Genomic DNA, 26,501 nt, shown 5'->3' with positions numbered 1-26,501 from the left:
GGTATTGCTGTGTAGTGGTTTGTTGGATTAATTAAAAATATATATATATTTAAAAAAAAAAAGAGAATCGATTCTGAATCGCACAACGTATTCGATTCGATTCGTATTCGAATGGATTTTTCCCCTTCCCCCCCTAGTATTCATGTTACACACTGAAAGCAAGCCGGCAACAAGCACGCTAACAGTTAATATAGCTTGAAACACCAAGAAATATGTGCTTAATAAACTTTAAGAAGTGTAGATGGAACCATATTACAGCATAAAGTAACCAAATATTAGCAGTATATTAACAAGAGTCTAGAGCAAGCTTTCTCAATAATTTTTTGTTACACACCCCCATAATATACTTGTAACATAAAATAGTTATAAGTACACCTCTGCATAACATTGTATGCTTATTGATAATAAATAAAACCAAAAAAGAAAGTTGAAAGTTCTCTTTACCACATTTGGAGGTGTTGAAATAGTCATGTAAAATTGTTAATGCTAATCAGGAGCATGTCTATGTGGGATCTGAGCCGAGGATGTCGTCGTTGCTTGTGCAGCCCTTTGAGACACTCGTGATTTAGGGCTATATAAGTAAACATTGATTGATTGATGGAAGTCTATGGCAAATGCAATATAAATTAGCTTCAAGCTTGCCCATTTTGAAAAGTGGAGTTTTACTGTGCCTTGGAGTGCCTTTTAATGCCGATCACAAACGCTGATCCTCTCTGACTGACACTGTATTTATTTTTAGTCCCCTGGCTGACAAGCCGCTAGTGTCTCCATACACAGTTTGGAGCCGCTGCCCTAAGTAAACAATCATCACCTCCATTGAAGCAAATAAACTGCATTCATTAGTATCTTAGATGTCCTTATTAAGTATATTATCACTGGAAGACAAGGCTAAACATGTTACACACTGAAAGCAATCCAGCAACAAGCATGCTAATAGCTAATCTAGCTTGAAACAACACCAATAAATAAGTGCTTAATAGACTTTATCAAGTGCAGATGAAACCATGTTACAGCAAAAAGTAAGCAACTATTAGCAGTACATTAAAGGCCTACTGAAATGAGATTTTCTTATTTAAACAGGGATAGCAGGTCCATTCTTTGTGTCATACTTGATCATTTCGCGATATTGCCATATTTTTTCCAAAAGTATTTAGTAGAGGACATCAATGATAAAGTTCACAACTTTTGGTCGCTAATAATAAAGACGATGTGCGCGTGACGTCACATTGTTTATAATCATAGCCACCAGCAGCAGGAGCAATTTGGACCGAGAAAGCGACGAGTTCCCCATTAATTTGAGCGAGGATGAAACATTTGTGGAGGAGGAAAGTTAGAGTGAAGCACTAAAAAAAAAAAAAAGAAAAAGAAAAGGCGACGGCTCCAGGCGGCGGCAGTGGGAGCGATTCAGATGTTATTAGACACATTTACTAGGATAATTCTGGAAAATCCCTTATCTGTTTATTGTGTTAATAGTGTTTTAGTGAGATTATAAAGTCATACCTAAAAGTCGGAGGGCTGCGGTGAACGCCAGTGTCTCTGAGAGAAGCCAATGGAGGAGCCAAGATCACAGCTGCCTTTTTGACAGCTGCAGGAGGAGGTCGCATAATCCGCTGAAGTCTCCGGTAAGAGCCGACTTAATATCACAATTGGTTGCCCTGTGGTAGAGAAACATGTTCGCTTGACCGCTCTGTTCCATATTAAAGCTTCGCAACAAACAAAGAAAAACCGGCTGTGTTTCGGTTGCTAAAGGCAGCTGCAATCCACCGCTTTCCACCAACAGCATTCTTCTTTATAGTCTCCATTATTAATTGAACAAATTGCAAAAAAATTAACACAGATGTCCACAATACTGTGTAATTGAGCGATGAAAAGAGACGACTTTTAGCCGTGAGTAGTGCTGGGCTGAAATGTCCGCTCCAATAAGCACGCGTCATCATGAGCGTCATCATGAGCGTCATCATTCCGCGACGTTTTCAACAGGATACCTCGCGGGAAATTAAAAATTGCAATTTGGTAAACTAAACCGGCCGTATTGGCATGTGTTGCAATGTTAATATTTCATCATAGATGTATAAACTATCAGACTGCGTGGTCGGTAGTAGTGGGTTTCAGTAGGCCTTTAATAAGTATATTAATAAGAGTTTAGACCAGGGGTGCCCATTACGTCGATCGCGATCGACTGGTCGATCTCGGAGGGTGTGTCAGTCGATCTCAAGCCAGGCATTAAAAAATAGACATAAAAATGAGCAATCATCAATCATACCAAGATTTCACTTTCGGCACCCGAGGATCTTGTGAGATGACGCTGGCTGCTGCGAGCTCATATTTAAGAAAAAAATCACTAACAGGGCGGACGCAGAGAAACACATTTTATTTCTAGAGACTCCGTACCTACTGTCAAAACTCTAAAGACCGACTGCACAGTTCCTGTCTTCACCATAAAAGACCTGTTTCATCCTGCCTGTGCTAACAAAATAAGAGTCTCAGAAAGCTAGCGTGCACAAGCTAGCAAGCTACGGAGTTTGATGCCAATGTATTTCTCCCCCGCCCTCAGCGACCGCTTTCTCACTTGCTTGCCCACCCGCACAGTCACTGACGTCACTCACCTGCTGCCAGACATTAAAGGGCCACACACATATGCTACTCTCATAACAAAGTGTTTAAAAACGAGTATGCAAGTTGGACAAATGAGATACCAAATCCAACCACTTTCATGTGGTATTGGACAGAAAGGAGGACTTTTTTTTTCCTCCATTTGAAAATGCGGACGTTATCAGCACCACTGTCTAATTCCAATCAATGCAAGTCATCAGAATCAAATACACCAACTTATATTCTTGTCTTAATGAAAGAAAGGAATCTATGTGTGTTAAACATGCTTGTATTATCATTAAACACCATTAACTTGTTAACAAAAATGTCTCTTTCATAAATAAATAAATATAAATTATAAATAGTGTAGCCGAGTGTCCTGGGTTCGCATAATTTGGGTACTGATAAAATAAAATAATAAAAGGGAGTCATGAGAGCAGGTCCGGTCTCCACCACTTTATTGTTCCCTTCTTTACACCTATCACCTTCTTCAACAACCCGCCTTTATATAGACCTCTTACGTCACAGCCTTACGGCAACACTGGAGGGACACCCTGAACTGTTTGTTACAATAGGAATGAGGTAGATCTCCTCGACTTGGTCAATTGAAAAGTAGCTCGCCTGCAGAAAAAGTGTGAGCGCCCCTGGTTTAGAACAATGTTCCTCAATTATTATTTTGTTACGCACCCCCATAGTGTACTTATAACATATAATAGTTATAAGTACACATCTGCATAACATTGTACCCTTATTGATAATAAATAAAACCAAAAAAGAAAGTTGAAATAGTTATGTAAAATCGCTAATGCTAATCAATAGCATGTCTACGGCAAATCCAATATGAATTAGCATCAAGCTAGCCTATTTTGAAAAGTGGAGTTTTACTGTGCATTGAAGTGTTCATGTGTACTTACTTTGTCGGCGTTGAAAATGATAACTTTACCTAAAGGCAGTCTCACTGAGTCCGCCCTGATTGCTGCTTGAGTGATTGTTTTCTCACAAAGTGTTGGAGTCCAAGTCTGCAAACGGACGTGATGTCACGAGCATCAAAGGTATGCGAATATGGCGCCCTTTAGTTTTACATGATTTGGTACCTGGTTGTACTGACGGAATTCGGTCGATGCCTGCAAAAGTATGAGATATGGTACCTATCTCCACAAGGCTACAATATAAGAACTGAAACTGAAAGAAACATCTCACACTGAAGTCCTGAGTGAGTAAACTGCGATGATGAAATAGAGTATGTCATCCCTTAACTGCAGTTCACTTCCCGTTAGATCCCCCTCCTCGCACTGCGTGGCTGTTATGCTTTGTCGCCTCCAATGGTGCCTCCTCCTTGGCTGTCAAGCTTCACTTCCACACCATTAATCAGGGTATCCCATGATGCAGCAGCAGCATACAGAAAGAATAGAAACCCTGACTGTGTCCTTGTTTTACAGCTCTCGGCTGAATTGGCTGACTGTCTTTTCTAACGATTCAGCATTTTTATGTTTAAGCTGTTCTTGCTGTGCTGGATGATTTTTTTTTTTTTTTTTGTCCAAGCTAGTTTTTTTCAACAGTTTTGCTTTCATGTCTCCCTATAGTGAAATAAGATTTCATACATGTCTCAAAGAAGAGCATCCACAGTTTACCTTACGTCACCAATGTACAAACTTTTCCATTGAGGTGTTATGTTCAGAGGAGGGAAGAAGGCGACAACCAGGGCACAACTGCGGTTCACAAGGTTTATTTAAACCTTTGATGAGACATGGCGTGTGTATGCTACTGTAACAAACGGTTCAGGGTGTCCCTCCAGTGTTGCCGTAAGGCTGTGACGTAAGAGGTCTATATAAAGGCGGGTTGTTGAAGAAGGTGATAGATGGGTATGGAGATAGGTGTAAAGAAGGGAACAATAAAGTGGTGGAGACCGGACCTGCTCTCATGACTCCCTTTTATTATTTTATTTTATCAGTACCCAAATTATGCGAACCCAGGACACTCGGCTACATTGGTGGCAGCGGTGGGATTATTTTAACTGCTGTGTTGAAAAAAAAAAAAGAAGAAAGTTTTACACGGGACACGTGAGTTTCGAGTTAGCTGCTAAGCTTCCCGGCCATTTTGCCGACACGTGGTGTGGTGACCACGGCTCTTTTTAAGCCCGGAGGCGCTGTTTGACGGACACTCACACGGCATGGATGTCGAAAGTGGACTTTTTTTGTGTAACCGCTCCTTTCACCGACGGAGGGAGCCGACTGCAACCAGGAGCTGGTGAGGATTTTCGGATCCTCCCAACTCGTCCCGTGGGAGACTGGGAGCAGCTTTTAAACAAAGACAATGGACAGGTTCGGGGCCAACCTGTCGGCGAGTGTGCGTGCTCCGGGAGAGAGCGTGGAGGTGTTTGCTGCGGGCGTGGCCCGGCTGGTTGCGGAGGCGTTCCCGCGGTCTTGCTGCTGGCCCTTCGTGCCGAGAGACAGCCGACGGTGGCGTGAGAAGTACAGAGCGTGTCGGACCCGTCGGTGCCCTTAACGTCCCCGTGGGTGGGTCCCAGGTTTGTCGGCCCACCCGGAGGGTGGTCATGGACGTTCTGGATGTGGCCCGGAGGTTCCCATGGGGGCCGTGGGGGCCCCAGGGTGTTTCCCCTTCAATTAGACTCTGTATGTTGCTTGGAAAAAAAAAAAGGACGTGCACCACTGCCTATAACCCCAAGTCGGATGGCATGATGGAGCGTCATAAACGAACTATCTCACAAACGGACTATCTTGCAGGGGGTCACTGGAGCGACCTCCTGCGCACAATCGGACTATCTCGCAGGGGGTGACAGGGGTAACCTCCTGCGCACCATCGGACCATCTCGCTGGGGGCGACCTCCTCCACATAATTGAACTATCTTACAAATGGGGCGATTGGAGTGACATCCTTCGCATCTGGGAGTTTTTGCATGTTTTGAGGGGCCAGTGTGTTAGCCTATGTGTAAAAAAATATATTGTTGATTTATTGTGAATTTTGAATTTTTGTTTCTTTTCTCTGTTCTATTTCCCCTTGTTTGTTACCTATTTTGTTTTGTGATGAAACGGGGACGTTTCTAATTGAGGGGGGGACGTATGTAACAAACGGTTCAGGGTGTCCCTCCAGTGTTGCCGTAAGGCTGTGACGTAAGAGGTCTATATAAAGGCGGGTTGTTGAAGAAGGTGATAGATGGGTATGGAGATAGGTGTAAAGAAGGGAACAATAAAGTGGTGGAGACCGGACCTGCTCTCATGACTTCCTTTTATTATTTTATTTTATCAGTACCCAAATTATGCGAACCCAGGACACTCGGCTACACTACTCTAAGTGAATGAGTGATGACTATGTGTAATAATAATGTAAATGTTACCAGGGTTTGTTGTCTGTGAGTGTTGGTTGTATCCTTCGTCAAATCCAGAGGGGCAAGGCGAAGAGGCAGTTCGTGAGCAGGCAAGATGTCGGGGGCAGGAGTGAGGCAGCGTGGCCTGGTTCAGAGCAGGGGGGTCGTGGATCGAGGAAGGCAGTTAGGAATCCGGATGGATGACGCGAGGCAAGGTACGATCACGGAAGACAGGGGAGTAACTGTGGAAAAACACAAGGGACATGAACAAGGGAGACTCGGAGAGAGCAAAGAGCAAAACACAGGGGAGGGAATGCCAGACGTAATGCTTACTGAGACGATAGCGACGTTCTGGCAAAGGTTCCTCGGGTCTGCTGGCTTTTATGCTGCTCCCTCTCATCAAATCCAGGTGTGTTGATTCTTGACAGGCTGCAGGCTTGTTGCTGCTTGGGCGTGCTGCACTCAGCACGAGTGAGGGCGAGTCTGAGTGCAGTGTCAGCAGGGGCCTCTCTTGGCGCACTGCTAGCGGAGGCGCACGCAGCTCCAGCCGCCGAGGAAACGCGGGTTTGACTTTGCGTCGTGACATGAGGGTCATTAACAGAATTATAAAAGAAAGCTGAGTCCATTGTGATACATTTTATCCATGTAAGATATGATTTTGATACATTTTGTGCATTAAAATGACTAAATCCAATGTAGGTCAACAAATGCTATGTTATGATCCGCCGCCCGGATCATACATTATTTTGGTTTCTGAGTCCTTTTGTGTTTTTTCGATCGTTTTTGGACTCTTCCTGTTCCTAGTTTTTGCACTTCCTGATTTATGTGGTTACCATGGTTTTCGTATTTGTTCCACCAGCCAGTTTCGGTTGACGCGCACCTGTGTTTTGATTACTGCCTGTATTTAAGCCTGCCAGCTACCTCAGTTCAACCTGGATCTTTTGTTTGCTGTACGTAACTTTCACGTGGTAACATTCTATGTTTTGTTCCGTGCTAAGTTTTATCTAAGCTTCCCGTGCACGTTACTTTTGGACTCTGTTCTCAGTGCTAGTTTAGTTTTAGCTCCCCGTGCGTAAGCACACACTTTTTTTTACCTTTTGGTACCAGTGTTATTTTATTTTTGTGTATTAAACTCTTCACGCTTCACGGTGGCAGAGGGGTTAGTGCGTCTGCCTCACAATACGAAGGTCCTGCAGTCCTGGGTTCAAATCCAGGCTCGGGATCTTTCTGTGTGGAGTTTGCATGTTCTCCCCGTGAATGCGTGGGTTCCCTCCGGGTACTCCGGCTTCCTCCCACCTCCAAAGACATGCACCTGGGGATAGGTTGATTGGCAACACTAAATTGGCCCTAGTGTGTGAATGTGAGTGTGAATGTTGTCTGTCTATCTGTGTTGGCCCTGCGATGAGGTGGCGACTTGTCCAGGGTGTACCCCGCCTTCCGCCCGATTGTAGCTGAGATAGGCGCCAGCGCCCCCCGCGATCCCGAAAGGGAATAAGCGGTAGAAAATGGATGGATGGATAGAATATATCTCATTGATAATGATTTCATTTTCAGAATATGGAGAGGTGTGAAAAAAAAACGAGTAATGCGCAGGGACGTAACCAGGATTTTTTTTTTAACACCAAGGTCAAAATTTGGTCGAAGAGGAGATTTGAAAGGCTGAAATCATGTGTATCCCAACACCATCTGAATATTACCTTGAGCAACACAATAACAATCCACTTTTTTTTATCACCATGTTTAATGTATGACATAATGGTTACATAATCAAAACATAAGTTTAAAAACGTTACTTTATATACAACTCTGACATGGCTCTGAACCCAAGTCCTTCTACTTAGCATTGCAAGTACTAGAGATGCAGGCCACGCGGTCGTTGAAAATTGAAGGGGAGGAATCTGTCTCCATATTTTAATCAGTGACAAAGCTTAACGTAGCCTGGAATACATTTCGGGAAAAATTATATGTGAAGCGCCCTGTCATTTGATAATTTACACTTGACACGCGCTTCTTCTGGGTCAGGGCAGGACGGTGGAGGAGGGGTTAGTGCGTCTGCCTCACAATGTGAAGGTCCTGAGTAGTCCTGGGCTCAATCCCGGGCTCGGGATCTTTCTATGTGGAGTTTGCATGTTCTCCCCGTGAATGCGTGGGTTCCCTCCGGGTACTCCGGCTTCCTACCACTTCCAAAAACATGCACCTGGGGATAGGTTGATTGGCAACACTAAATTGGCCCTAGTGTGTGAATGTTGTCTGTCTATCTGTGTTGGCCTTGCGATGAGGGCCCCGCCTTCCGCCCTATTGTAGCTGCGACCCCGAAGGGAATAAGCGGTAGAAATGGATGGATGGATGGATGCGCTTCTTCACACAAAACACCCCTTTCCATGGATCACAAAGCCTTTTGCACAGTGCGTGTAAGACGTTTAGGGCAGGGCGGCACCTGACTGACATGACAACAGTATTATACCATCAGCGTTTTACCTCAATTTCATTCAGGTGAAACCAACATTAGTTACGTCAGTATAATCTAATGTTAACGTAATGTTGACAGCACATTTCAGGTCGGATGATGTTTAAAGTAATAGTGGACTTCATTGCATTACATTGGATGATCTACTGTTTCTTTGCTATCACTTTTACAATCATATTTGTACATATCGTATGTGCTGGTGTTGTTCTATTGTTGTTGTTGTTTTTGTTGTTGTTGTTTTTGTCCCTCTGTCTAATCCCCCTCTTATCCCCACAATTTCCCCCTCTGTCTTCCTTTTTTTCTCTTTCTATCCCCTTCCTGCTCCGGCCCGGCTGCACCAAATGATAATATAAATACATTAAATAAAGTCAAATTCAAATAAGGCAACGAGAGAAGTATCCCACACAATTCTCTTATGTGAAATAAATCTGAACAGCCGATATGGGCATCTACATCAACTATATGATTTGCCTGAGAAGCTGGACAGGACAAAAAAAAAAAAAAAGGGAAAGGCGTTGAAGCTTAGAGAAGGCTATGCAGAACGAAACTAAAACTGAACTGGCTGTGTCACGCCAAATTTCTTCTCCCTACAAAAACCTCCCCCCACCCCCATTAATTTCCGGGGTCATGATTAATACAGACGTTTTGTTAACGCTATATTATAAAAATATAACGCTATATTATAAAAATATAACGCTATATTATAAAAATATAACGCTATATTATAAAAATACAGACATTTTGTTAACGCTATTTTATAAAAATACAGACATTTTGTCAACGCTATATTATAAAAACATTTAAAAAACAATTTACAAACACTAGCTATGGGATGACATAAGAGGAAACGTGACCACGGAAGTAAATGCGTCATCCCATAGCTTGTGTTTGTAAATTGTTTTTTAATTTTTTTTATAATATAGCGTTAACAAAACGTCTGTATTTTTATAATATAGCGTTATATTTTTATAATATAGTGTTAACAAAACGTCTGTATTAATCATGACCCTCGGAAGTAAATGGGGGGGAATGTTTTTGTAGGGGGGAAGAAATTTGGCGTGACAGCTGCAAAGTAAACAAAAACAGAATGCTGGACGACAGCAAAGACTTACTGTGGAGCAAAGACGGCGTCCACAATGTACATCCGAACATGACATGACAATCAACAATGTCACAAAGAAGGATAAAAACAACTGAAATATTCTTGATTGCTAAAACTAAATGGATTGGGGAAATATCGCTCAAAGGAAGACATGAATCTGCTCCAGGAAAATACCCAAAAAAGAGAAAAATCCACCAAGATACGAACACAGGACAAGAAGTAAACACTACACACAGGAAAATAGCAAAAAACTCCAAATAAGTCAGGGCGTGATGTGACAGGTGGTGACAGTACACCTACTTTGAGACAAGAGCTATAGTGATGCATATATGCTTTAAAGTCATATCCAACAATTGCGACAACGAGTTTTTACTGTCACCTGAGTTTTGTAATTTTAATGATTTCTGCTGGTGGTATGGCTGCGCATTTTTTCAACGCAAAAAATTTGCCTTGGCTCAAAAAAGGTTGAAAAACACTGGTATACTGAACATCCTTGTTGGTCACAAAATATATTCATGAAGTTTGGTTCTTTTATTAGTTTTATATGGGGTCTACTGAAAATGTGACCAAATTGACTGGGTCAAAAGTATACATACAGCAATGTTAATATTTGGTTACATGTCCCTTGGCAAATTTAACTGCAATAAGGCGCTTTTGGTAGCCATCCACAAGCTTCTGTCAAGCATCTGGTTGATATCTGACCACTCCTCTTGACAAAATTGGTGCAGTTCAGCTACATTTGTTGGTTTTCTGACATTGACTTTTTTCTTCAGCATTGTCCACACGTCAGGACATTGGGAAGGCCATTCTAAAACCTTAATTCTAGCCTGATTTAGCCATTCCTTAACAACTTTTGACGTGTGTTTGGGATCATTGTCCTGTTGGAACACCCAACTGTGCCCAAGACCGAACCTCCGGGCTGATGATATGAGGTTGTCCTGAAGAATGTGGAGGTAATCCTCCTTTTTCATTGTCCCATGTACTTTCTGCCATGCACCAGTTCCATTGGCAGCAAAACAGGCCCAGAGCATAATACTACCACCACCACCATGCTTGACGGTAGGAATGGTTTTCCTTAAAGGCCTCACCTTTTCTCCTCCAAACATATTGCTGGGTACTGTGGCCAAACAGCTCAATTTTTGTTTCATCTTACATCACATGGACAAAGATAAGACCTTCTGGAGGAAAGTGGCCTAGTGGGTAGAGTGTCCGCCCTGAGATCGGTAGGTCGTGAGTTCAAATCCCGGCTGAGTCATACCAAAGACTGTAAAAATGGGACCCATTACCTCCCTGCTTGCCACTCAGCATTAAGGGTTGGAATTGGGTGTTAAATCACCATAAATGATTCCCGGGCGCGGCACCGCTGCTGCCCACTGCTCCCCTCACCTCCCAGGGAGTGATCAAGGGTGATGGGTCTAATGCAGAGAATAATTTCGCCACACCTAGTGTGTGTGTGACAATCATTGGTACTTTAACTTTAACTTAACAATACCCAGCAATATAGATAGATAGTACTTTATTGATCTATCTATATTGCTGGGTATTGTGGTCTAATATTTCAATGGGAAAAGATAAGACCTTTTGGAGGAAAGTTTTGTGTTCAGATGTTACAAAAATTGAGATGTTTGACCATAATACCCAGCAATATAGAGTGATCAATAAAGTACTATCTACCCTCCTCAATCAATAAAGTACTATCTATCCTCCTCTTTCCTCCAGAAGGTCTTATATTTGCCCATGTGATGTCAGATGAAACAAAAATTGAGCTGTTTGGGCACAGTGTTGGAGGAGAAAAGGTGAGGCCTTTAAGGAAAACCAGGCTTACCGTCAAGCAATATGTTTGGAGGACAAAAGGTGAGGCCTGCAGGAACATCATGCCTACCGTCCAATCACTCTATCACAAAAAAAAATAAGAGTTGTAGAAATTATTGGAAACTCAAGACAGCCATGACATTATGTTCTTTACAAGTGTATGTATGGGGCGGTATGGCGTAGTGGGTAGAGCGGCCGTGCCAGAAACCTGAGGGTTGCAGGTTCGCTTCCCACATATGGACATCAAAGTCGCTGCCGTTGTGTCCTTGGGCAGGACACTTCACCCTTTGCCCCCGGTGCCGCTCACACCGGTGAATGAATGATGAATGAATGTTTGGTGGTGGTCGGAGGGGCCGTAGGAGCAAACTGGCAGCCACGCTTCCGTCACGCTTACTTTTTATTCATAGCTGTATGTAGAAGTAATACTAAGGTTCTGCAGTCCTGGTTTCAAATCCAGGCTCGGGATCTTTCTGTGTGAAGTTTGCATGTTCTCCCCGTGAATGCGTGGGTTCCCTCCGGGTACTCCGGCTTCCTCCCACTTCCAAAGACATGCACCTGGGGATAGGTTGATTGGCAACACTAAATTGGCCCTAGTGTGTGAATGTGAGTGTGAATGTTGTCTGTCTATTTGTGTTGGCCCTGCGATGAGGTGGCGACTTGTCCAGGGTGTACCCCGCCTTCCGCCCGATTGTAGCTGAGATAGGCGCCAGCGCCCCCCGCGACCCCACAAGGGAATAAGCGGTAGAAAATGGATGGATGGATGTATGTAGAAGTGTCTGGTTGTATCTGCTGCTTTAATGTCTTTAATGTCCTCTGTGTTCTTTGATGTTTCCCTCTTACACACATGGAAGAGGGATGTGTACTATGGCTATGAGTTGTTGTTGTTGTTGTTTTGTTTTTTTGTTTTTTCCCTTGGCCTCAGTCTGCACCCCCCACTCCAGGGCCTAGGCTAAGACCGATTTTTAAATTTTATTTTAATCTTCTATTTTTTTCTTCCCACCCCCCTTGTTTACCTGTATGTCATCTTTTTTGTAAGGGGCGCTGGAAGCCGGCAGACCCGTCAGCGATCCTGTTCTGTCTCCCTTTAATGTTTGTCTGATCTTGAATTGGATTGTGCTGAAAATTGTAATTTTCCTGAAGGAACTCTCCTGATGGAATAAATAAAGTACTATCCATCTATCTATCTATCTGTCAGTCTACCCTAGGGCAGCTGTGGCTACAGATGTAGCTTACCACCACCAGGTGTGAATGAATGATGGGTTCCCACTTCTCTGTGAGCGCTTTGAGTATATAATAGAAAAGCGCGATATAAATCTAATCCATTATTATTATTATTATTATTATTATTATTATGTAAACTTTTGACTACGACTGTATTTGCAGTCAGTCATGTCATCTCTGTGACACTTAGGAAATAAAGAGGACCTGACCTTGGTGTCCTCAATAGTAGTGATGGTCATAGTTATGAGTCATAAATGTCCACACTTTGGACACCACTGCTCTACATTTTTTTTTTCTGCTCGCCCTCTCCATCAGAGACCTCAAGGCACGGCGCTGCAGGGCCCCAAGTGCATCTGGCAAGCCTTGAGAAAAGCGTTCGGCCGACCTCTCATTCTCAGCATTACATTCCGCTTCCTGGCCGACCTGCTGGGTTTTGCTGGTCCACTCTGCATCTCCGGCATCGTCCACCACATCAGCAAGGACAACAGGACCATCCAGCAACCGGTGAGAGCATCATCAACAACCTTAGTAAGATCCTAATACCGTTGGACATAAGAACTTTATTTTTTTCTGTTACACTCATCATGCAGACATACCGTGGTTATCAAAAATAAATGTTTTATTCCCATATTATAAATATAAAACACTGATCTTAAGAATGCTTCCATGCATGGATATCTAGTGACTATCTAATATGTGTCACATTGGTCATCAGGCTTTGGCCAACCAGGGCTCAAACCTGCGACCACACAACCCTTTTGAATGAGAGTGGAGTGCGCAAGCCAGTTGGCTAAAAGCCACCGGGTAGTGAAGTCTACTTACCGTTGTAGTGCACAGCTAAGCTCCCTGGCATCCATTACACTCCTAAACCTCACCTTCATCTGGGTCAAGGCACCAATAGTGCTTACTCTGCGCAGTCCAGCCACGCACATGTAACCAATGCCAGCAATTTAGTGTATGGAGAGAAATTGGTTGCTTTAATGCAATGGTTCCCAAACTTTTGCAGGCTGGCGCCCCCTTGGCTCCCCAGTGAATTCCTAGCGCCCCCCCATATTTCAGATATTCCACACTATATTGCCGACACTTCTTTTTTGTTTGCTGTACCAAGGCCATACTTTATTCTGGAACAAAAAAATAAAACCATGTAAAATACAGCATTTTATCGCATTTCATAAATAGGCCTACTTAAAGACAAAAATGACAACATTGAAGGTATGAAAAGCAATTTACCCTCTCACGTATTCATTTTCTTCCATTTACTCACAGAAAATGGTGGCGGACGTGATCTAAGGCACGCCACCCTCGCCACCCACACAATGACACACGCGCGAACACGCATATATGCACACACGCACACACACACACACACATGCACACACAGGTACACAGTCATATACATTCGTAACAATATATATCAGTGAATGCACCACCCTAACCAGCTCAACATAACACAACACGGCGCGTTCTGGCGAGTCCCCAATTTCATGTTGACTTGAACTCAAGATGATGTTGACCGCCAGAATGCGTTTTTTATTATAAGATAAAATTCTGAACATTACAAGCTTGAAATTACAAACCTGAGCTTTTGCTTTTGTAGTCTATGCTGTCGGATCTGACTGGGCCAGAGCGGCGTGTGGTAACCGGACCCTGATGCGTCGTCCACTGACTCGTCCTGCTGCACGTGTTGTGTACAAATCGTCAAACAAACGTTCGAACTTCTGACTTCGACTTCGGACTGCCGGCTCCTTACCGCCCACTTCTTCCTCACCGCCCCCCCAGATCTTTCCACCGCCCCGGTACCGCCCACTTTGGGAACCACTGCTTTAATGCATCCAAACAGAAATAAATATTTGTCACTAAAAGAAGTTTTATATTTGAAACTGAAAAAAATATTTTCAAACCAAAATGATATTGCAATTGTTTTTTGGTTTTATTTTTGGTTACGATTTAACTTCAGTTTTGTGAGGAGGACCTTCTTTGAACAGTATGTTAAAAGTATTTTTATTGGCCAGTCTCAGAATAATTGCGTGACCATATAGGTGGGATTACTGACTACTGTAGTACAATCGGACAGAAAATATCAAAGACTAGGACTGACTGAAAAAAAAAGACTTCTAACACATTGTCGAGAGGAGGCCCGCCCACAAGATTGCACATTAAACATACACATTAAAATCTGTGTTGGCCTTGCGATAATAAATAAATAAATGATAAATGGGTTGTACTTATATAGCGCTTTTCTACCTTCAAGGTACTCAAAGCGCTTTGACACTACTTCCACATTTACCCATTCACACACACATTCACACACTGATGGAGGGAGCTGCCATGCAAGGCGCTAACCAGCACCCATCAGGAGCAAGGGTGAAGTGTCTTGCTCAAGGACACAACGGACGTGACGAGGTTGGTATTAGGTGGGGATTGAACCAGGGACCCTCGGGTTGCGCACGGCCACTATCCCACTGCGCCACGCCGTCCCGATGAGGTGGCGACTTGTCCGGGGTGTACACTGCCTTCCGCCCAATTGTAGCTCAGATAGGCACCAGCGCACCCGGCCACACCAAAGGGAATAAGTGGTAGAAAATGGATGGATGGATTAAAATCAGCTTTGAATAATGACAAATAAGGAAGCAACACCACACAAAAGTTTGTAACACAACAATTTTTCCTCCTTAAAAGTTCAGTTTGAAGTGAACACATTTTACTCACTACGAGTAACGACCCCGCTTGATCAACCGTCCTCCTAGCAATAAATTAATCCACAGGCCAGTATTAATCCATCCATTTGTTCAGGGCAATATAATATCCACTTGGTAGTGTCATAACTTGGACTATGGTGGTGCAAAGTGACTGGACCGGACATGACGTGAAGGTAATGACATTTTTATTTATTAATTCAAAAAAAGGAACAAACGAAAGGCGCTCTCAGCAGAGGTTCAAAACTTAGCTCCGAAAACAAAAACTCGCACAATGGCAAAACTATGGACAACAAAAACGAAAACACTTACTCTGACGTGAAAAGCATAAATCAATGGCAAGAAGTGAGTAATCAGGTATTAAGGGTGTGTAGAGGGTGATGTCACCAGTCTGACTGCCTGGCAACTACAGGCTTAAATCGTGCTGTGATTATTGACAGGTGCGTGAGTCCAAACAAATGAGCCAGGGGAAACTAATGGTTGTCATGGAAACTAAAACAAACCAGGGTGCGCAAAAACAGGAACTAATGGAGTCAAGAACAAAACAGAACATAATTAAACAGAACATGATCACACAGACATGACAGGTAGCTATTGAACATTAAATATATACAAACCCTATTCAATCAATTTTACTGCTTACCCACAAGCTTCATGTGTACTAAACAACTTTGTCGTTGCTTCATACAATACTTGAACAACGTGAAATATCACACCATGACATTTTTTAAAGTTAATCAAAATAGCGTAGTATAGCATCAGTCAAATGCACATTATCCACATGAGCTGAAAGTGTGCACTGGATTTTTTTTTTCATTTAAATGCATATTTATACTTAAATTGTATCTGCTGCTTTAAAGTTTAATGTCCTATGTGTTCTTTGATGTTTGATGTTTCCCTCTTACACACATGGAAGAGGGGTGTGTACTATGGCTATGAGTCGTTTTTTTTTGTTGTTTTTTTTGTTTTTTTTCCCCCTTGGCCTCAGTCTGCACCCCCACTCCAGGGCCCAGGCTAAGACCGATTTTTATTTTATTTTATTTTAATCTTTTATTCTTCCCCCCCCCCCCCCCCCCTCCCCCCCGTTTACCTATATGTCATCTTTTTTGTAAGGGGCGCTGGAAGCCGGCAGACCCGTCAGCGATCCTGTTCTGTCTCCCTGTAATGTTTGTCTGATCTTGAATGGGATTGTGCTGAAAATTGTAATTTTCCTGAAGGAACTCTCCTGACGGAATAAATAAAGTACTATCTATCTATCTATCATTAATGCAACATGAGCCATTGTCTTTGAAATGGCTTCATATGTGTGGTTGGAAGTGATGCTTGTTTCAACTTGTGCTGTATTGGCTCAGTAATGATAAAATATTTGGTGTCATTGCTTGTTTGTTTTGATCAAATGTACATTGGGTCACATACTGTATGTTCATGCGGTCACAAATAAGGATGCAGAAACTGCCTCCTGTCAAAGTTCACAGTTTCAGTCATTCGAGAGGCCATTTCCTGCACCTGCTTGGATGGCGCACTAATTTAAGACGTGTCAATTATTTATGAGACTGCAGGAGACGTCTCAATTCCCTAGAGTTTACAAAAGACAGACGACCACATCCGAGAGCCAATCAGTGAGAACGTGTCTTGAATTATGAAGTCAGACGTGGACTGGAGCGGTGGAACATCACACTTTTATTTGAAAATATTATGAATGGTTCTGTTATCAGTAGCTTGACAGAGTCACTTTAAAGACCAAATATAGATTGTTTGGTATGCAGAGTGTCATTTCGGGGACAGCGTGGCTCGGTTGGTGGCAAGTTCAATCCCAGCTTCCACCATCCTAGTCATGTTGGGTCCTTGAGCAAAACACTTCACCCTTGCTGCCAATGGGTCGTGGTTAGCGCCTTGCATGACAGCTCACGCCATCAGTGTGTGAATGTGTGTGTGAAGGGGTAAATGTGGAAATAGTGTCAAAGCACTTTGAAAGTAGCAAAGCGCTATACAAGTATGTGAACGGCTTCCAGCCGCCATCGTGCGGGTTGCATGGACCATTGATGAAAGACATCGCGGAGCAGGTTTGACTCTCGTTTATCCATCCATCCATCCATCTTCTTCCGCTTACCCGAGGTCGGGTCGCGGGGGCAACAGCCTAAGCAGGGACACCCAGACTTCCCTCTCCCCAGCCTCTTCGTCTAGCTCTTCCCGGGGGATCCCGAGGCGTTCCCAGGCCAGCCGGGAGACATAGTCTTCCCAACGTGTCCTGGGTCTTCCCCGTGGCCTCCTACCGGTTGGACTTGCCCTAAACACCTCCCTAGGGAGGTGTTCAGGTGGCATCCTGACAAGATGGCTGAACCACCTCATCTGGCTCCTCTCGATGTGGAGGAGCAGCGGCTTTACTTTGAGTTCCTCCCGGATGGCAGAGCTTCTCACCCTATCTCTAAGGGAGAGCCTCGCCACACGGCGGAGGAAACTCATTTCGGCCACTTGTACCCGTGATCTTATCCTTTCGGTCATGACCCAAAGCTCATGACCATAGGTGAGGATGGGAACGTAAATTGACCGGTAAATTGAGAGCTTTGCCTTCCGGCTCAGCTCCTTCTTCACCACAACGGATCGGTACAACGTCCGCATTACTGAAGACGCCGCACCGATCCGCCTGTCGATCTCACGATCCACTCTTCCCTCACTCGTGAACAAGACTCCTGGGTACTTGAACTCCTCCACTTGGGGCAGGGTCTCGTTTTTTCTTTCAATAAACCAGTTTGTGTCCCAGTCGGTCGCGCCGATTTCCAACGCTTCCTCCTCTGCTGCTCGACTCGGCTGGCCTTTCAGTCGCCGGTGACTCCGTCTTCCTCGGGGGCTCATCGTTCGTCTCGGCCTGCTCGTCTCGTTCGTCTGGTGTTTCTCCTACTTCTTCTGCCCCGATTACTCCTCCTTCTCCCCTTTTATACAGCAGGAGGAGATGCACAGATTAAGAGCAGGTGTGTGAATTACGCACCTGGTTCTGATCGCTGCAGCGGCGCTCCAGGTGCGCCCCGCCTCTCCGTTCCGCTGCATACTCAACCTCCTGGCGGCCATCTTGGGTAGGACCACGATTTCTCCCGTCCAAAGGAAAAACCTAGTAACTCCCTTCTAGCTGATTTTGAGAAAACAAAGGAAAACCAATCTATCTTGATGCCGTCTTACAAAGATCTACAAAGTCATCAAACGTTTTCTTGAGCTTTCATTTTCTTGCCGATTGAGCCATGGATTGAATCTTCTCTCATGAACGTGTGCCCTTTCTCCAGATATTTTATCACAATCTCCGGTGGGCCCCATTCTGCGTTTGCACATTGGGGCAAGAGCCGTGTACAGCGTCCAGTTTTTATTTTGACCTCCGCAGTTATCTGCCCAAAAGAGTATGCAAGGGGAAGAATCAAGAACAATACATTTAATGAAAGTGCTTGCAACGTCCTGGGCCAATCTTCCAAATATCCCCTCGTGCCATAATATCACATAATCAGGTTGACCGTCGGCCCCCATTCGTGCAAATGTCTCATTGAAGACAATAAAGCGACTGACAAAGAAACTCCGATTGGTCCCTTGAGATACTAGGTTTTTCTGTTGTATCCACGCGGTTATGTGGTAGTTGCTAGGTCCTGCCATGCGCGTAACAGCTTACTTACGGAACAAATTACAATATCGCATACACTAATGTAAAGCATATCACCTAGGAACTCCAAAATTATGTTCAGCTCATTTTTGACCAAAATTGAGTTACTGGGTTTTGTTTTTGGACGGGAGATTTATCCTATCCCGCTGTCGGCCCGTCGGCTCCTTCTCTCCACAAAGTATTTTACCATTTGTGGAATTTTAGTGGAATTGGGCTACATTAGTTCACATTGCTGGCCTTGGATCAGTTCAGACTCAATGCACTCTTATTGCGTTGCAACTGACTGACAATCAATGGCAGTCTGCCTTTTTTCCTACATGGGATAGACCCCAGCCCTAGCAATGAATGAACATGATGAGGAAATGGATGGATTGATGATGTAGGTGACAGGGTAAGTGAGACGTATCCAAGATTCATGGTTAGTGTGATGTTGAGGCAACAAATCAGTGAGGATGGAAATCCAATTTAAGAAAATTAATCTTTCAGGAAAATATATCAAATACCCATTCCCTGAGGCTTCCTCCATTGCAAACATTCCTTTGAACTTGAATGGATTTGCTGAAAGCTACTCAATGATCTGACTTTAAAATACCTGCTTAGTTTTTTATTAAAACAAAATAGTTCATATTTCCCTCAAACTCTGTTCTTCCAGATGAAGTTGTTGGGCATCTACTTCATTTCCTCCAAGGAGTTTCTGGAGAATGCGTATGTGCTGGCCGTGTTGCTCTTCTTCGCACTGCTCCTGCAGAGAACCTTCCTCCAGGCCTCCTATTATGTGGCGATTGAGACGGGCATCAAGCTACGTGGCGCCATTCAGGCACGTATCCTCAGTTGTTCGCCATCAAAATGAAACAAAGAAATGCATCCATATGTTTTGTTGTTTACTCCCCAGACCAAAATCTACAACAAGATCATGCGTTTGTGCACGTCCAACATATCCATGGGCGAGCTAACTGTGGCTCAGATTTGCAACCTGGTTGCCATAGATACCAACCAGCTTATGTGGTTCTTCTTCCTCTGTCCGAACCTGTGGGCGATGCCAGTCCAGGTTAGAAACATGACGATATTTGTGAAGTTGTGTTGCTCTTCTGCAACGTTACATTTTGTTTTATGTGCTTCTCTTCCTATAATGTGCGGTTTATAAATTATTTTGGGAAAAAAATTATGGCTAAGCATTATTTCGCCTTGCGAATCTACTACACCAATAGATTGATTACTGAAAACGCTATGTATTTTCCTACAAAATCTTTTAAATTATTCTACTTATTTTTTGCTTTTAAACGCCCATCCATTTTCTGCCGCCTATTCCCGTTCGGGGTCGCGGGGGGCGCTGGCGCCTATCTCAGCTACAATCGGGCGGAAGGTGGGGTACACCCTGGACAAGTCGCCACCTCATCGCAGATAGACAGACAACATTCACACTCACATTCACACACTAGGGCCAATTTAGTGTTGCCAATCAACCTATCCCCAGGTGCATGTCTTTGGAAGTGGGAGGAAGCCGGAGTACCCGGAGGGAACCCACGCAGTCACGGGGAGAACATGCAAACTCCACACAGAAAGATCCCGAGCCTGGATTTGAACCCAGGACTGCAGGACCTTCGTATTGTGAGGCAGACGCACTAACCCCTCTGCCACCGTGAAGCCTGCTTTTAAATGTTTTTTCTAAATGTGTTGCATTTGTTGTGTTAATAAATGAGCATTTAAACAGTTAATAGGGAGGCTGTGGCATATGGGAACAGTTGATATTTGTTGTGCAAAGTGTCCGCAGATAACGGTTTTGTCACAATACATTTTTAACAACGCATTTAAGAACAAATGCATTTATTTATGATTTTTTTCATAGTGGCCTGGCATGAATACATTTGGAAAACCCCACACGTTCACCCTCGTTCATGAATGCATTACAATGCACCTGCTTTGCCAGAGTATAAGAAGAGGGAGCAAGAGGGCTCATTGATGTTGCCCACATAGTGGCTTTATGTCTACTGTATTTATATAATCCAATCCCTTTTATTTATATAACACTATTAACAAAACTGTTTCCAGAGTGCTTCACATAAAAAATTAAAAAAAGTAATTAAATTACAATTATTTAGAATAAAACAAGTCAAAACCAAACCACTAAAATAGAATACAACAATAAAAGACACAGGGGGCAACAAGAATTACGCAGATTTAATTGCGGGTAATTGTTGTAACCCTTCAGATACTCTTTATCAGAAAAGTTAAAAGCAACAAACCCTGTGGTAACTTCTGGAGACTCTTAAACGGAAGCAAATTTCGCTCTTTTTAGCAATCACCGGGTGCTGCTTTAGGCTCCTCTCCCATCTAAAAGTAATTTAAATGTTAAGGTTGTGTAGGTCTGGCAACCCCGGGATGCAGTGACAGGTAAAAATGCAATTAATTGTAACGACTTGGTTGCATGGTTATGCAGAGGTAGTTCTCCCAACATGCAGACAGAAACTCCGGAGACAGCGTGCAGGTAGGAAATGATCTATTTGCAGGACTCAAAAATAAAAAACTATAGCCGGCGTTAACTGTTGCGTGCAGCAAACAAGGAAACCAGGCTGATTGTGGAGAGAAATGCGAATAAACAGCTGTCTGATTAGAGCCGAGGAGGTGGTGAGTGTCTTGAACACTAATCAGAAGCAGGTGAAACTAATCTGCAGTCATGGCAACTGAAACACAAACCCAGAGGTGCAGAAAACAGAACTGAGGTAGTCAAAAACTAACAGAACAAAACACAATCTGGGCAATGGATCATAACATTAACAAAAAACAAGGACATGCAGCAGGGGAGTGCACAAATCTCAAACAGGTGTAGGTAGCACAAAACCCAAAGTAACACGTTGAGGTACAAAGCAAATCTGGAGGGACGGGGCTGGCATAGGAATCCTCCTGATTAGTGATTGCCAGCAGTAGAGTCTCCTTATTACAAATGGGGGCAGGTGCTCAAGCCAGAAGTAAAGTCGCTGTGAAACAAAGGAAGACAGGAAGTAGAATGAAAAATAAAGGCACCTGTCTGGAAATAATCCAAAATACAGGAAGCGAATAATAATTTCCAAACTGAAAAAAGAATTACAAAAAAATCTGGAAGTAAAATGTGTCAATTGTTTTACACTAGTGGTGACTTGTCCAGGGTGTACCCCGCCTTTCTCCCGAGTACAGCTGGGATAGGCTCCAGCAACCCCTTAGAGCAGGGGTCGGGAACCTTTCGGGCTGAGAGAGCTATGAAAGGCAAATATTTAAAATGTATTTCCGTGAGAGCCGTGTATCATTTTTAACACTGAATACAACTGTCAGGTTCAAACACTGATGACATCTATTAAACAGATAAGAAGCAAGGAATTAAACAGAGACAGATTCAATTTAGCTCAATGAGGGGAAAGGCTTATTCTTTTTAATAACATTGTTATTCTGAAGGTAACCAACAATAAATAAAATACTTTTGACCATTAATGCAACTTTTTGAACAGGTGCGATAGAAACGGATGGATGGATTCAAATGCATGAGAATGTTTCATATTTTGAACGTTATTTTTAACACTGATTACCAGCGGAATTATTAATTACTTATCGTGTTAAGAAACGTCGGCTAAGATTGATCTGAGAGCCAGATGTGGTCTTCAAAAGAGCCACATCTGGCTCAAGAGCCATAGCTTCCCTAGCCCTGCCTTAGAGGGATAAGCGGTACAAAATGGATTAATGGATGGAAGTTTACACTAGTTTGGGAAAACATGGTTTCTTTGCAAGACGGCGCTGATTGAAGTTCTGAGTCGGAGATTTGTCATTTGGATTTTCCCGATGAAAAATCCCCAAATTGCGGACTTCCCCTGTGCTGCTTCGACCCTGAAGCAGAGGCCAAAGAGTGGGATACCAATATTAATCGGGTCCCTGGCTGCTGGCGGTGCAGCTGCAAATCACTGAGCTCTTTCTGCACTTTCTCAAGCATCTTTCAGAAAACATCAGTAGAAGAGGACACAAAAAAAAAACGATAACAGTTTTACCTTCTTTTTCTCTCGGTCTGTTCTTCTTTCTCCGGTTTTCCACAAAAAATCACAAAAGGTATTCGTTTTACCTGTAGACATTATTTTTGGTCCAGAACTGTGAAATAAGTGCCATTGTTTTCAGAATTACTGTATAATGGCTCGTTAATGGCCGTACATGCCAATGTCTTTTTGGTATTAGGTATAAAGACCTCCACTTCCTTATTGTCAATGTAGGATGTCATAACAGATGAAAGGGATTGTGGGAAACGTAGTGTTTCATGGAACTTTTTACAGGAAATTACAATGCAGCAGTGCGCCCGACCAACCATCCATTTTCAACCGTTTGTCCCTTTCGGGGTCGCTGGAGCCTATCTCAGCTGCATTCGGGTGGTAGGCAGGGTACACCCTGGACAAGTCGCCACCTCATCGCAGTGCGCTCGACCATAAAAGCTCTAATAACTGCAGACATTTTGCGTGGTTTGCGTTGAGACTGTGAGCACATTTAAATCGACCTGGACGTTGTAAAGATGACGCAAAGGTGGTCGATCAACATTATCTGTATATGCCAAAACCCACTACTGTCGTTTGCAACCACGCCAAAACAACGTCAACAAATTCTACTTTTCTCCTCGTCAGAAATCACAGAACTCTTACAATAACGGCAGGTCTCTACGGCACTCACGGGCGGCTCTGTCTTGTGACGTTTAACGAAAAAACAGAAAGGTTTTCGTTCTAAGCCAGTGGTTCTTAACCTGGGTTCGATCAAACCCTAGGGGTTCGGTGAGTCGGCCTCAGGGGTTCGGCGGAGGTCAAAACACAGGGACTGTGTAATTTGTTGTGAGTTTATGCACTGTTTTGGTTTTGTTTTGTGGACAAGGTGATGTTCATGCATGGTTCATTTTGTGCACCAGTAAAAAAAAACATTGGTAACACTTTAGTATGGGGAACATATTCACCATTAATTAGTTGCTTATTAACATGCAAATTAGTAACATATTGGCTCCTAACTGGTCATTTTTAAGTCCTTATTAACGCCTTATTCGGCATGGCCTTATTAAAACCCTAACCCTCTAACCCTGACCCTAACGAAATAGCTCTAAATTAACAGGGTATCCGCGGAGCCTTAAAAAGTCTTAAAAAGTCTTAAATTCATGTATCTAAAATTAAGGCCTTAAAAAGTATTAAATGTATTAGAAATTCCTAAGATGGTCTTAAATTCAGTACTCAATGGTCTTAAATTGTCGGGCCAATTTTTTTTTTTTAATTTCAGGGCACGTCTGTGAGTAAAAGTTATGGCACGTTTTTGAGTAAAAGTGAGTAATTTCAGTGTCAGTCGGGTGGCACGCAGACTCCTTCCTTTCTTCCTCGTGTCCCGCCTTTCAGTCAGCTTGGGGAAATGCAAGTTTTGCGAGCGTTGGCTGGAGGACAACCGGTTCAAAAGATGGCTTAAGCCTGTTGCCAATCCCGAGGAGGCCAGGTGCATACTTTGTAAGAGGGATTTCAAACTTTGCACCATGGGAATTAGAGCGAACGGATCGCACATGCAGTGCGGTAAGCATAAAATCGCGGCAGAGAACCAAAAACAAACACCGGACATCTCTCAGTTCTGCGTGGGTCCACGCCAACGCCCCCCCAGCTAGCAACAACTGCCGCTAGCAGCACTGACCTGACACTAATCTTCGGCGGGACAGCAACAATAAAATCCGAGGTGTTATGGATCTTGCACACTTTGGTGAAACATCAATCCTACACCTCAAATGATGGGATTGGCGATCTTTTTTGTGTGATGTTTCCTGATTCTCAGGTTGCTAAAACATTTTCCTGCGGAAAGGATAAAACAGCATATATTACGAGACACGGATTAGATAGATAGATAGTACTTTATTTATTCCGTCAGGAGAGTTCCTTCAGGAAAATTTAAATTTTCAGCACAATCCCATTCAAGTTTAGACAAACATTACAGGGAGACAGAACAGGATCGCTGACGGGTCTGCCGGCTTCCAGCGCCCCTTACAAAAAGATGAGATACAGGTAAACAAGGAGGGGGAATAGAAGATTAAAACAAAATAAAAAAAATCGGTCTTAGCCTGGGCCCTGGAGAGGAGGTGCAGACTGAGGCCAAGGGAAAAAACAACAACTCATAGCCATGATACACATCCATCTTCCATGTGTGTAAGAGGGAAACATCAAACATCAAAGAACACAGAGGACATTAAAGACATTAAAGCAGCAGATACAACCAGACACTTCTACATACTAGCTATGAATAAAAAGTAAAAGAAACATATCCACTGTGGTGGCCTCTGGGGTGTTCCACGCCATCGTCCGCTGGGGTGGAGGGAGCATGGCCAGAGACAGGAGCAGACCCAACAAAGCAACCAAGACAGCCAACTCCATTTTCGGCCTGTGTCCAGTCCGCATGGATGAGCGAGGATACGTCCAAGGTGACTGAGGTGTCCGACACCTGCTCACCCAGCCAAGACACCGCGAAGCCTCTCCATCCCAGTGCTCAGTGCTAGCTCCGCAGCCCTGTCCCCTCACCCGCATCTCCTCCAGTCCCTCCAAACTCTGCAGTCCTGTCCCCTCATCCGCATCTCCTCCAGTCCCTCCAAACTCTGCAGTCCTGTCCCCTCATCCGCATCTCCGCCAGTCCTTCCAAACCGACTCCGGTGTGGCAGACACCCAGCAGCTGGTCTCCATGGCCAAAAGGCTCCCGGGAGGAAGATCCAGAAGTCCACCAAAAAAGCACCACAGAGGTCACGAAAGTGGCACCCCTTGTCACACAGTCCCAAAGGGTCCCGGACCAAAAGGCAAAAAAATATAATAAGACATGAAAACAAGAAGGAAACACAAAAGGATGACACAAGAGCACAGAGCTCCTGCCTACAGCAGCCACTACAGCAGCGCCATCTTGGGAAAAAAAAAAAAAAAAAATTAGCACCTCACTGTCAGAGTTATTTGTTGTTGAACCCCAAGATGCAGAGATGGAGGCAGGCATGGGATGTGAAAACATATTTAATTAAATACTAAGACAAAAACAAAACCAAAAGGGTACAAACAAAAAGCACGCACATGGGCGGATATAACAAATTAAGGGCTATGAACAAACTAATCGGAAGCAGGGAACAAAAAACAGTAAGCTACAAAACATCTACCAAATATAGCTTACCGCTACGCTGCATTCACACGACCAGTAGGAATGACAAGTAGAAAATGACATTGACACGACAATACAAATGATCCAGCACTGACTGGAAGACAAAGTGGGTACAAATAGGAGCGGGCTGATTGACTACAGGTGTGGCCAGGTGCCAATCAGCCGCAGATGTGGTGACAACAGCACACAGGGAGACAAACAGGAAGCTGAACCAAAATAAGAGCACTTGACAGGAACTAAAGACAGGAGATACTTAACACAGAGGAAACAAAGACAAATGCAGAGGAAAAAACTAAAACATAGACAAACTCTCAGGGGAAAGCCTGACACTCACATCCAAAACCTGCTCTTTGACCAAGTCAACGGGTCTCGGTATGTGTTAATGTTCGATGAAACCCTGAATCACAGCACGAAGAAGAAACAACTGGATGTCCATGTTTTGTTGTTGACGTTATAATACTGTTTTGCACTATTATTGCACTATTATTGACCAAATG

General features: G+C 43.6%; 1 protein-coding gene across 13 annotated transcripts in view; it reads left to right on the top strand.

Annotated features, from left to right (window-relative positions):
* The window catches only part of abcc8 (ATP-binding cassette, sub-family C (CFTR/MRP), member 8), a 172,171-nt gene that overhangs the window by 60,733 nt on the left and 84,937 nt on the right, over positions 1–26,501 (top strand). For 11 of the 13 annotated variants that reach the window (XR_009809066.1, XM_061917772.1, XM_061917767.1 and 8 more), the window contains 3 exons: positions 12,835–13,047; positions 19,508–19,672; positions 19,748–19,903. Coding sequence is in view for 12 of the 13 variants with exons in the window: in XM_061917772.1 (XP_061773756.1) it covers positions 12,835–13,047; positions 19,508–19,672; positions 19,748–19,903 (534 nt within the window). In the remaining variant the exon portion in view is untranslated. The remainder of the gene's footprint in view (positions 1–12,834; positions 13,048–19,507; positions 19,673–19,747; positions 19,904–26,501) is intronic. The other 2 variants (XM_061917764.1, XM_061917768.1) reach the window with 1 other exon arrangement.

Source organism: Nerophis ophidion, linkage group LG12, assembly GCF_033978795.1.
Source record: "Nerophis ophidion isolate RoL-2023_Sa linkage group LG12, RoL_Noph_v1.0, whole genome shotgun sequence".
Lineage (NCBI taxonomy): Eukaryota > Metazoa > Chordata > Actinopteri > Syngnathiformes > Syngnathidae > Nerophis > Nerophis ophidion.
This window is presented reverse-complemented; position numbering and strand designations above follow the sequence as displayed.